The 12,992-nt window shown below is 45.3% G+C and overlaps 1 protein-coding gene across 8 annotated transcripts in view; it reads right to left on the bottom strand.

Annotated features, from left to right (window-relative positions):
- The window catches only part of DCLK1 (doublecortin like kinase 1), a 335,073-nt gene extending 323,079 nt beyond the window's left edge, over positions 1-11,994 (bottom strand). For 4 of the 8 annotated variants that reach the window (XR_012378821.1, XR_012378822.1, XM_073894693.1 and 1 more), the window contains exons 1-2: positions 11,699-11,994; positions 6,625-7,019 (exon numbers count right to left, since the gene is read on the bottom strand). Coding sequence is in view for 6 of the 8 variants with exons in the window: in XM_073894693.1 (XP_073750794.1) it covers positions 6,625-7,000 (376 nt within the window). In the remaining 2 variants the exon portion in view is untranslated. The remainder of the gene's footprint in view (positions 1-6,624; positions 7,020-11,698) is intronic. The other 4 variants (XM_073894690.1, XM_073894689.1, XM_073894691.1 and 1 more) reach the window with 3 other exon arrangements.
- Positions 11,995-12,992: the final 998 nt, after the last annotated feature.

Genomic DNA, 12,992 nt, shown 5'->3' with positions numbered 1-12,992 from the left:
GTCTCTGCCTTGGGCTCAGGTCATGATCCCAGTGGGATCAAGCCCCACATCGGGCTCCCTGCTCGGTGGGAAGCCTGCTTCTCCCTCTCGCGCTCCCCCTGCTTGTGTTCCCTCTCTCGCTGTGTCTCTTATCTGTCAAATAAATAAATAAAATCTTAAAAAAAAAAAAAGATAGTAGGAAGGGAAAAATGAAGGGGGGAATCAGAGGGGGACATGAACCATGAGAGACTATGGACTCCGAGAAACAAACTGAGGGTTCTAGAGGGGAGGGGGGTGGGGGGATGGGTTAGCCCGGTGATGGGTATTAAGGAGGGCATGTAACGAATGGAGCACTGGGTGTTATACGCAAATGATGAATCACGGAACACTACATCAAAAACTAATGATGTAATGTATGGTGACTAACATAACATAATAAAATGAAATTTAAAAAAAAAGAGTGGTTAAAATAATAAGAAGAGTTGATGACATCACAGTAGACCCAAAGACAGGAAAAGTAGAGGACACCTATGTTTAAGGGTGAGACAAGTAAAGAGGGAAACAGAAATTCACCATTTGAACACCACCGCAACAGTTGCTGTGGGCAAATCCACCAGTAAATGCCAAAATTCATGGGCAAAATTTAAGGAGAAACGAGATTCACATAGCCTCAAAGTTTCTCCCCCAAATATGTATTCATTGCAAAGGGGGAGAAATAGTAACTTTAGAGTGAAGGTAACTGGCAGACACCACCTTTACCAATTGATCATGGCTAATCGCACCAGTAATAAGACATAGCAACATCCTGTACCCCGAAATGATGCACCAAAAGGAACTCAGCATCATTTCTGTAGAATTCCTGCCACAAATACCTAACTTCAATCTAACCATCAGCTACACCCAAATTGAAGGACAGTCTATGACTGACCAGTACGCTTCAAAATGGCCAAGTCATCAGAGACAAGGAAAGACGGAAGAACTGTCAAAGCTTGGCAGAGATGAAGACATGACAACTGAATTCAACATGTGATCCTGGAACCAAAAATAAAAGTCCAGTAAGGGGAAAATTGATGAAATCTGAAAAAAAAACCTGTAGTTACTAGCATAACTAGTATCCAAGGATATCCAAAGATAACTTTTCTTTTTAATCATTGTGCCATGGTTGTGTATGTACGGTTCCCACTGTGGGAAGGGCATATGAAAGGGCATATGAAAATTCCTTATCTTTATGACACTTCTAAGTCTACATTAGTTTCAAAATAATAACTTTTAAAAATGAGGATGTATCCTAGAAAAAGGTTAAACTGAACCCCTACCTCACACGCTGTATGAATATGACATCCATTACAATACTTTTTTAAATGAAAACATAAAAACACTAGAAGAAAATGAGGGAAACAGCTTTACAATCTCAGAGTACAACCCAAGAGGCATGAAAATCATGCCATAAATGAAAAGGCTGATACTTTTGATTATTTCTATTTTTTTTCAATCTGCATGGCAAAAAAAAACATAATAAGCAACATCACTAGATAAAGGACAATCCAGGAAAAAAAACTTTCAATTAATATCCCAAAAGGCTAATAGCTCTAAAAGAAAAAAAATCTTACAAGTCAATAAAAAAAGACCCCAACCATGTCAGAAAAATGGTCAAAAGCTATGAAGAAACAACACATAGAAAAAGAAATACAAATGCATTTTTAATCGTACAAAAAGATGAAAATTAAAACTAGAAGTGGATACATGCTTTTCTTTTTATAATAGGTTGGAAAGTAGCAAAACATAAAACACTGTCTTGCTGAGGGTATAGGAAAACCGTCAGTCTCATATGTCACCAATGGGAGTATAAACTGGTACCACATCTATGAAGATCTGCAACAGCTCTTAAGAGTCTAATGCTCGTACCTCTCTACCCAGCAATATGACTTCTAGGAATTTGTCCTACAAAGGTTCTCCTACATGGGATAGAGAACTTAAATCCAGGATATTCACTGCAAAACTGTGTCTGATAAGAAAGGATTGGTCACAAACCTATCAATAAAAGCCCATCAATAAAAGACTGGTTAAATAAATGAGGGCACATTTGTATAAAGGAATACTATGAAGTCAGTAAAAAGGACACAGTAGTTCTAGCTGTATGATATGATGTATTGCTAAGCGCACAAAGGGAGGGGCAGAGCCGTAAGCACAGTAAGTTACCTTCTGGGCAAACGATATGTATATCCTTAACCTGCGCTGGTATCTCTGACATGATACTCAAAAACAAAAACAAAACAACAACAACAACCACAACAGAACTAGTAAGCCATTTGCTGGAGGGGAATTTTAGAGACAGTATGCTTTACAGCCATCCCAGAATTAATTTAAAACTTTTACTATAGCAGGGAGAGGCACAGAAGAAGAAGCCAGTGAATTACAGAAAGAAATAGATGACACCACATCAAGGGGAAGAAAAATTGCCAAGAGAACTGGGTGACCAGAAATCGTGGTTAGAGATTCCCTAACTGTGGGGTTAAGTGTGGGCTTGTTCCTGAGAGGTTAACTCTGATGGGGACGTGGGAACAGCACTAACACTCCAGCTCCAGAGTCAGACAGTGTCCACGGTGAAGTGGGGGGTCAAGGTGCGTGAGAGAGCTGAGAAAGAAGGGGACTCATTTCTAATACATACAGAACTGATGTACAAATTAACTTATTTATATCCAGGAGACAACATGCCTGAATAGCATTTATGTTAATGCTTACAGGAAATGCCCGGGCCCTCTTAGATCTGCATTCACACAAGATGTTAAAAGAATGCCTATTTAAGACAGCAAATAGATTAACGGTTGCCCGGGGTTGGGGAGGATGAAAAGGTGGAGCACAGAGGATTTTTAGGGCAGTAAAACTATTCTGGATGATGCTACAACGGTGCACACATGTCATTACAGTGTTGTCAAAACCCATAGAACACACAACACCAAGAGTGAGCCCTAATGTAAACTCTGGACTTTTGGTGCTAATGATGTGTCCATGTAGATTCATCAATTATAACAAATGCACCACTCTGATGACAACGGGAGAGACTGGTCATGTGCTGAAGGAAGGGGACATATGGGAAATCTCTGTACCTTCTGCTCAATTTTGCTGTGAACCTAAAACTAAACTAAAAATAAAGCCTATTTAAAAGTAGGGGGGTGGATGGTTCACCCCCAACACATGTATACATCACTGATGCTTGAGCGTCTGATAAAGAAAAAAATCAATCAGTCAATGCTTGGGATTTATATTACATCTTTCTCCTAAGAGTTTAAAGGTTTTAAATGTTATTTCTTCATTTACCTTCACAACATTTACACACCTACGGTGGAACATAAATAGTATAAAATTGGGGGAAAAGAGGCAATATTGGGAAAATGAGGCCAAGTCTCAAGATGAACCATTTGCAGAAATAGGACTGCAATTCCACTTTCCTTATTAATTATCCTGATTTTTTTAATGTATTAAGGCCATGTGGAAAGCAAACAATTAAAACTGCTATCCATTGTGTGCTCTTACGTGTGTGTGCACGTGTGTGTGGGTATATAAAACATGCATAAAGAGACACACTTATAATCATACACACCCAGACACATACAAACTCACTCATACATTTATACTTGAGGCAAAGAGCCAGCTCTGTCAATGCACTTAAACCAAATTTAGGCAAAATAATCTGTGGATAATAATAACAAAACAGCGCAAGTGACCACGAGACTGTTATAAATAAAGAAACTCACATATGTCATCGTAATTCAGAATTCTGAGTCTGAGGTAAGTGAGAAAGAACAAACTTAAAAAAAAAATTACAAGTCAAACACACCTGTCACTGCCTCCACTAAAAGGATTTAATTTAAAACTCAAACATCAGCATATTGGAAAGGGAAATGAGAAGCTAATAACATGCACTGACGTTTACATAAAATTAGTATGTAAAGTGAGAGATATGAACCTAAAGATGAATATGAAGCAACCGTTTGCATTTTAACAGACTAAGCAAAAATGTAATTGACAAAGAGGCCAATCTAAATGAATTTCTAGCTTCTTCAACACTAAGGGCAGCTGCATGCTGTCAGAATTATAAACGAGAAAAAAATCTGTTTAAACTGGATTTCTTTAAAAAACACAGCCAATATGTGAACGTACACACTGTACTGAAGTTATCATTCATTTAATCAGAAAAAAGCATTTTTTTCCCCAAGAGTCATTTTTTAACATCAGAGTAGTCAATATGCAGTTGCTTCATACTGATTGGAGAGCAAAGTATTTGGAGGTAAATGAAAATATTAAGGTGTTTCTGACAGCCGTAGCTGTCATTCCTGGAATTAAGTCAAGGTTAAAAACATTTGTTTTCAAGAATAATCTACCACAATAAAATTTCATTTCAAAGCCACTAAGATTACCCCACTTGGTATCTTATTAGTGGCAGTTATGAGCTCAAGCTCTGGCACCAGCATTCCTGGGTTCAAATCCTAACTCTACCATTTCTTGCTGTGTGACTTTGAGCAGGTCACTTAACCACACTGTGCCTCGCTTTTCTCATCGTAGTATAAGGATAGTCACCGTACCTAGCTCCTAGGATCACAGTGTGAATGAAACATATTCATACGTGCAAGACACATGCTCCGTAACTGTGAGCTGCCATTATTATCCTCCAGACAGCGGTCTCCTAGGGCAGGCATTATTTGGTGTTAAAAAACCAACAAAGAAGATGGTGGCAAGCATGCCATGATGTTGCTGCTACTTACGTAAAGAACTCTTGTTTCCTCCCACCCCTCACACTCTCTCCTGGGTGGACAGGAACCGTGGGAATATCTCTGGCCACTTCTCAGTAAAGATCCGCTCTGGGTGGACAACTGACTGAAGGACACCGCCCCACCCCATAGATGCTACGCAAGTGATTCTAGAACAGAGTGAGAAACCCAGCCCGGCCGCCCCACAATGTGCTTGGGGATCTTGGCATATTTTGTCTCTTCTACCACTAGTCCTCAAAGGGATGGTTTGGTGACTGATCATGCACCTGACTTTGCATTTCACCTTTATCCAGGTCCCTTGGACTAGCCCACCAAATGCTTTATTTATCCCTGTATTTTCCAAGGTCAGGAAAAGAGCAGAGCACAAAAATCAAAGCTGATGCAGAGAGATTTCATGTTCATTCTTCCCCTTTAATTTACTGAAAGTGCCAACATCTGAATAGAAGGAAAAAGGCCAAGTCTACAGGCATCTTGGCAGGGTGACTAGTCATTGAAAAGAGATGTGAATTCCCACATAATAAACACACCAAAGCCAGGCTCTCCACACCCTCCCAAGTCCCGTCATACTGTGACCGGACTGGCATCCCTGCCAAGGGATAAAGGGAAGGAAAATGGGAGAAAGACACAGACTCCCTCAGCCTTGAATCACGTACAAATTCTGGTCCCACAGGAGGACAGGAGGGCTCGCCTGTGTGTGGTCAGGGCCAAGGAACCCCAAACTCTGCGGGCCCCTGAAAGGGATGCTTCCTGCTACCTGCACGAGAGAGGGAGGACATGACATGCATGGCATTCCTCCAGGATCCAGGAAGACAACAGACCCAGGCAAATACATCTGGAGTAAATAGGAACTCAGGCTGAAGTCAAGCACTTCCCGAACTCTAAACTTCCTTTTCCATGCTCCTCTGTGCTGAGTGCTCCTTCGTCGTGAGCCGAACACCTCAGACTTAGGAACTCCTTCTGTCCACAGAGGATCAGCCATCCTCTTTTGCACCTTGGCATGAATTTAACCCATTATCCCTCTCCACGTCTTTTTACTTTGCTTATGATTTCTAAGGTGATTAGAGGCTTTCTGTGCTGTTCAAATGGGGCTGGTACTGAAGCGAGTCTACCTACTTCGCTGGCACAAGATACCAGGTCTCACCCAAGGACTCAAACAGTCCTCTTTCCACATGAAATGTCTACAACAGATAATGACTTTTAACCTAAATTCGACTCTGGAAAACAATACACTGAACAGATTAATGCCTTTATAGCTTCAAATGCCACAGAAAGACAACAATCCTTTAAACGTAAAAGGAAGCACCACATGGGAAAGAAATGCCAGAAAACCTAATTTCTAGTCCAGTATGAACACGACCTCACCACGTAACCACAGACACAGCACTCGAAGTTTCTAGGCCTCAGTCTCTGGTGACAGAATTAATGGGTTCGATACCAATGTAAGGTTCCTTTCCACTCAAAAATCTCACAATCCATTAGTTATTTTCAGTTCAAGTAATTTCAGACATCATGACAGCAAAAGTTCATTTGCATCTAGAAATGAATATGAACAATGTAATTAAAGATATAAAAAGGGACTTTTAAAATGTAGCATGAGAATGACAAAAGGAACAGAAAATGCTGGAGAATTAAGACACTTTTTCCCTCAGTCCATTATTATAAGATGCCTGACCTAATACCATCAGTGGGTTGTTTTGTTTTTTTTTTCTTTTTACACCACAGTACAGCAAAGTGAACTCCCAAATGTGTGAACGACAAGCATCACAGCCTTGGGCTGAATGCTACCTCTTAGCAATCAATCAAGTGCAGATGCCCAGAACAACGTGGAAACATGAGAGAACGGGTCCTCTAGGGTCACTTGGGAGTGAGCGCTCACCTTCCACCAGCTGGTCCAGGCTGGAAATCTTCTTGAGCCCATCAATGGTGTAGATTGTTCTCACTCCCTGGGGCAAATTCACATTATCCGACAGAGTTCGGGTCAAGTCAGCCAGCAGGGCCTCAAAAGATCGGAAGCGGTCTGGGGAGATGGCATACACAATCCCTTTGAAGTATCTGTCTCCATTTCGATAGAAACGGACCTTCTTGGCCTTCTTCTCTGAGCTGAGGGTCTGCAGCGTGCGGGTTCGATAGAAGCTGCAGTGGGCGCTGTGCGTTGGGCTGGGCAGCCCGTTCACCCGCGACCCTCTGCTGTATCTCTGAGCCTTATCCCGCTCGTCAAAGTGCTCCAGCTCCATGTCTCTGCCGAAGGACATGACGGAGTTAAAGTGGAACCTGGGAGGCACAGAAGGAAAAGAAAAAAAAACAAACAGAGACACATACTGATGTTATTTTAAGACCAGGGTTTGAAAGGCTCAGCTCAAGAGCAGCTGGTGGAACTATTGCTGTAATTGATGATATATTTAATACGAGTTATCGAGTTGGAAGAGAAGGAAAACAAGGAAGAAGTAGAAGATGCAGCCCCTGTGGAAAGAGCTTATCGATCAACCCCAGTTTAGTTAGAAACAGCTCCTATGGAATGACCACCTCCCCCTTTCAGGCTTTGAACAGCTGTTATTTCCAAGTCACAACAAACCTTTCAAAGTAGTAGTATCCCTAACCACAGATGAAGAAAACGAGGCATGGAAAAATTTCTCCTAAATTTCTCCAAGTCATACAACTGAGAAATGCTTGAACCAAGTCCTCCCACCCAAGTTTGCTTGACTCCAAAGGCCAGACCCCCCTACAGGGTGCTCACTCTGGTGGCAGATGGAAGATAAGCCTTCATATTACCACAGGGCTGATGATAAGAAGCGGTGCTGGGCCGGGAACCGAAAGGAGGGGGTCAGCATTTAACAGGTTATAAATCGGTTCACGAAGGTTTGTGCTCCCCCTGGACAGATAGAGAGCAAACTGAATCAATCCCCAGCTTCTACCAGCTTAAGAATGTCCAACATATTCGCATATTCCATAGCAGCTTTTTTAAAAGCGATTTCACCATAACTCATTTGCTTACACTTCGTGCTTCAGATAAGTTGGGTTAAAAAAAGCAGAAAAAGTTTGTGGAGGAAGAGGAAAAAGAACAGAAGGGATAAAAGTTACTTTTGGGAGGGCTCTACCTTTCCTTCCATTCTGTTTTCGTGGTTGAGGGACTTGAGGCTTAGAGATGTTGATCAAGTACTTCTCGAGGTTGGTACAGGATCAAGTTTGGATCAACATCTTTAAAGCCTTGCTTCCTCAACTACACATAGGAATGCCAATCATACCTACCTCATAATTAATAATGAGTATGAATACATGAAGCACTTGGGAGGGTGTCTAGCATGTGATAAGTATTAATGTTTTTTATTAATTAAATCTGCTTTTCTGTTCTTAACTTTGTCACAGAAAGAACAGGTAGGAATAGACTCTCCCCCTTCTGGTAAGGAAAGCTCCTTGGGAGTCTGCCTGATTTTCCTCTCATGACCTTCTGAAAGATATGCTTGCACCCCCATGGTCCCCATTTTACTTTCTATGGAGTGCTGTCATCAGCAAGGTGCCTGTGGGATCAATTCATCCTTGCTAAGGGGTTAGGTGAGAAAGGCTTGTGATGTTGACCCTTGCAGGGGACCAGGATTTTTAACAGGTCAATTTAGAAAGCATTCAAAGGAAAGAAGTTTCGATGACAAAATTTCAGGCATGTTGAAATAAAATAATATAAGGGAAATGGAAAATCTAGGTCAAGAACCTTACGAGTGCTTCCCAAATCCCACCACATAGATGATGTTGCCTTTCTGAAGATCAGTCCAAACTAACCAAAAGTACTGCCAAGCCTCCCCAACCTTTCCTTGACCCTGAGTAGACAACCTCCGATCCATTCAGAGTAGCTCAAAATTCATGTTTAAAAGCATTGCTAGAGATTGTGTACTCCTGAAATGAAGTGGAAAAAGCTAGGGTTTATTGAATGTCTATGATGTGCCTGACACTATTAATCAGCAATCAATTGCATAACATGCTAAAAATTCCCTTCTAAACCTCACAGCAATCCAATGAGGTCGGTAATATTATTATGACGGAAGGCAAGTACGGGATAGATCCAGGGTCCCAGAGTCATAATTGAGGGAGTTGGGATTTGAACCTCGGTTTACGCAGACTGACTCTGAAGCTGGTACTCCCTCCTTTCTGTCCCATGCGCTGTGTCTTAGAGACCAGGCCCCCGAGAGCCTCCCTAGACCCCTTCACCTATAAAAATAGGGGTTTTTAAAGCTCTCACTCTTAACTAGGTCTGTGACCTTGCGGAGGACACTTAACTGAGGAAGGTGCACTGCAGACAGAGGGGGCAGTGGTCACCAGGCCGCTAATGTCTTCACCTGCTCATCATTCTACTGCTGACCCCGAGGGGTGGGGGGGCAGAGTGGGACTCAAACCTGGACCGATCATTAGTTCAGTGTATTTTTTTCCTCCAAACATGAAAACTACCTCATATCTCTTAATACTCATAATAGCCTAAATTTGTATTTTCCAGAAAAAGTGATACCATACATAGGTATATAGAAACCAGTTTCATTGATTCTTAAGTTGGATAACTTCAAAACAGTGATCCAGTTCTTTAGGCAGCTATTAAGTGAATAACAGAACCAGTATTAACTGAGTAACAGAACCAACAATTGCCCATGGTATCATTGCTCCTACTTTTTTTTAATCTCCTCTTAAAATGAGCTCTTTTGTATTCCAAAAGGGGTGTGTGGTCGGTGGTGGGGAGGAATACTCATACCACCTCACTAAGCTCTTCAAACTTCGCATATTATAAAGGCCAGGTTGGCTTTTGAAGCTTCTGTTTTATTTGTAAAGGCAGTAATCAATCTTCCAACCTGAGGGGTTTCCTCCCCAATCTATATGAACCAAGAGACAACAAGCAAGACCACAGGCAAAGGATGACACAATTGGGTCACCAGAGAGAGCTGATGTAGTCTGAAGGGGACTTTACTGATCTACAATTTGCAAAAGCCAAATAATTTAGCAACTGTTGGAATTCCCTAGAGGAATCAGGCTTTTAGAACCAGAAGTTCTACACCAAATGAAAAAAAAAAAGTCAATTTTCAAAATAGACAAAGGTTGATTTTGTTTTATTTGTGTATTTCTTCACACCTTGATCGTGTATCTTCAACCAGGACAAGCACATCTCTGACTTCCCTTCTGAGCCTGCCCAAAAGGAAGCAATGATGCTGGTGACGAAGAAAAACCACACTCAAGTGGAATCACTTTCAAGGCTACAGCTATCACTAAATGAATGTCAAAAACCACATTACACACCCTAATGTTCCCATAATTATGTGCAACATCAAAATAGGTGTTCCTTCTCTTGCCTTGGCTGGCTCAGCTCTGCAGTTGGCTTAGTTATATAGCTGAACCACAAGCTCCTGGAGATTCCCTGGGCTTCCACAGGTTCTTGCTTCCTGCACAGGAAACCACTAAGGCACAGAGACACACATTCACAGACCATCGATGGCTAGGGCCCTGCGCACACATGTGTCATGGTACCAAGAAGGTAACCGCACGGCTGGAGCCACAGAGATCACAGACACCTGGGAGGGGAAGAAGGGGGCCTGGCTCTTACCAGAGATTTTCCTATAAACACCTCACCTCCATGCCAAGAAATCAGCATCCTCAATTGTCTTCTGTGGGATTTCTCACCATTTTGAAGAACCTCTGTGTTCATCCTTCTCTAGATAAGGATATGAGTTCCTGCTTCAGAGATTTCCACAAACACACACACACACCCCAAGAAATAATTCGTCATAAAGATTACCACATCGAAACAGATGCCGGACCTGGAAGTCCCAAGGGATATTTTGCCAGTGGGATTAAGATGCAGGTGGATGGGCAGGGGTGGAATATGAGGCACGTGCGCGCGCGCGCACACACACCTTCAGAGGGCATGCACCACCTCGGACACAGATATCACAGGATGTGTGCCAATCTTTTATAATGTTCCTACATATAACCCCTCTTAAAATCCCTTCTGACCACCTTCATGTGACATTTCATACTTTAAAGCCTGTCCTACTTTCCTTTCCAGTGGAAAGGCGATATATTTAGGAACATTCATAAAGCGTATTCACGGAACACCCTGCAGTGTGGCCGCTAAACGCGTGTGCACCATAATCTAGACACACACTCACAGGTGTGGAGAGAAGGAGCCGGTTTGAATGAAACCCTTCATTTGCTCCATCTCTTACAAGCGTTGCCTTTCCAAATCCAGCAGGGATTCCGCGCAAACCTGGTTTTCAAAAGCAGCCTCTTTTGTGGGGCAATGCAGGGTTGTGCGTGCGCTCCCACTAGGAGGAAAATGCCATTTCCTCTCCGCATGCTTTTAGCACTGCAGGTACTAATTTGTACATGAGGCAGCCTCGCTGTCCCTGAAGGAACTTGAGACCCTGCAAATGTACTTGCAACACCCACACTGCAGTCATCCACCACGCACAGATCGCCCCATCTTCAAGCACACCACCCTCCCGGGCACACGGGAAAGCACACACACAATAAGAGGCCTGGCCCGGCCACTCCTTCTAGGCGCAGACTTGGTCCTCGCTCCGCGGCCAGTTCTGACAATGACAAACACCTCGCCCAGCTCCTCCGCTCAGGCTCTCCATCTCCACCAACAGCGTGGCGAAACGCCTGGCGGGGAGGGTGGGGGGCGCGCGCCCTACTCCCCGTTTCAAGCCCGGTGGCACCAGACAAAAGAGGCAGGTGCCAGCAGCCCCGGGGCCGCCCGTACACACTGGCCACGGCAGGGCAGCGCCTTTCGAGGAACAGCGGGCTGGGTGGCGGCGGCGGGCCGAGAGGGGAGCCCGCCCTGTCCTCCACGCCCGGGGCTACCTCGGCGCCCCGCGGCTGCGGGAGGAGCCGGCGCTGCGAGCCCCCGGCGGAGCCCCCCCCCCCCTTCGGCCGGCCCTGCCCGCAGCTCCCTTCCCCAGGGAAGGCAAAGCACGCACCGGTCCGCGGAGAGACGCCGCCCGGGGTCTTTGTGGCCGCGCTCGGGGCCGCCTCCTGGTGCTGTCCTCACCCGGCGGGGCGCGGCCGGGGCTGCGGGGCTGCGGGGCGGCGGGGCGGCGGGGAGGCGGCGGGGCCGGGGCCGGGGCTGGGCTGCAGCAGCTGCTGGAGCGCGGGCGTCTGGGCTGCAGCCGCTAGTGCAGGGATGTGCCTGTGCCGGTTCTCATTGAAATGCGGCGCTTCGCACAGCCTCACTCCAGCTTTCTCCGGAGGAGGGCGGCGGCGGCGGGCGCGCTCCCTTCTCTTGTGGCTCTCTCTCTCTCACACGCCCTCCCCGCTCCCTCCTTCTCCCACTCCGCGTGCGCGCTCCGGCGCCCCCGCCCTTCTTGGCAGGGCGCACCCACCACGGCTGCGCCCGGGGTCCTCCTCCTCCCCGCGCCCTCCCCGACCGCAGCGACCTCAGTGCAGCAGGCCTGAACAAGCCCCCCCAACCTCCCCATTCCTCGGGAGTGGTGGTCTGCAGATAGGGCAAGATCGGCTGGGGGGGGGGGGTCTGCGGACAGAGGAGGAGAACGTGGACGGGGCCAGGTCTGAGCCAGGAAAAGTGCGAGATGGCGCAACGGCGAGTCCCCCTCCCTCAGGGGAGACAAGGGAAACAATTTAACACTTCCCCGGGATTGTGGAAGCCAACGTAATGCACTCTCATCACTCTTGTCCAAGATGCGTCCATGCAGTTCCTCCGGGGAGGACCAGTCTACACACGCCAGTGTCACCCTCACTCCCCTTACTGGGAAGGACCAGCTGTGTTCATAGACCCCATCAGTCATCTCCATTTGACCCCAGGACTTGAGTCATCCTTAAAATAGTGACCTCTGCTTAGAGCCGAATATGTTACAATAGACGCTTGATAACCTAGAGGCCAGGTTTCACTACTGGAGAACTCGTGGTTGCCACGGCTGGCGGTCAGCGCTGGAAAGCCCCATGAGCTCATCACAAGCCTTCCCTCCTGGGGCAGGAATGTTCTCAGAATCCAGGCCGTTGACAGCTTCCTCCAGTCTTTGCACAAAAGCCCAGGCAGTGAGAGCAGGTCGCCGACTTACATGAAACTAAGGTTTCATGCCTGGTTCACTAGGCAGCCTAAATTTTGGTCCAGTTAATCTCCTTCAGTCATGTCGCTTGGGACATGTATCTGTCCCACATATGCATACATATACAAAGACACATATGTATTTTTCTCTCTTTCCGAGTTTGAACCTTTTTGTGGAAAATCAAAATTTTATTTTTCTCTTGCCCATG

This window comes from Callorhinus ursinus, unplaced genomic scaffold (assembly GCF_003265705.2).
Source record: "Callorhinus ursinus isolate GAN/ISIS: 27379988/994484 unplaced genomic scaffold, GSC_fseal_2.0 scaffold7, whole genome shotgun sequence".
Taxonomy (NCBI): Eukaryota; Metazoa; Chordata; class Mammalia; order Carnivora; family Otariidae; genus Callorhinus; species Callorhinus ursinus.
Note: the sequence above shows the minus strand (reverse complement) of the source record. Positions and strands in the feature narration are given on the sequence as shown.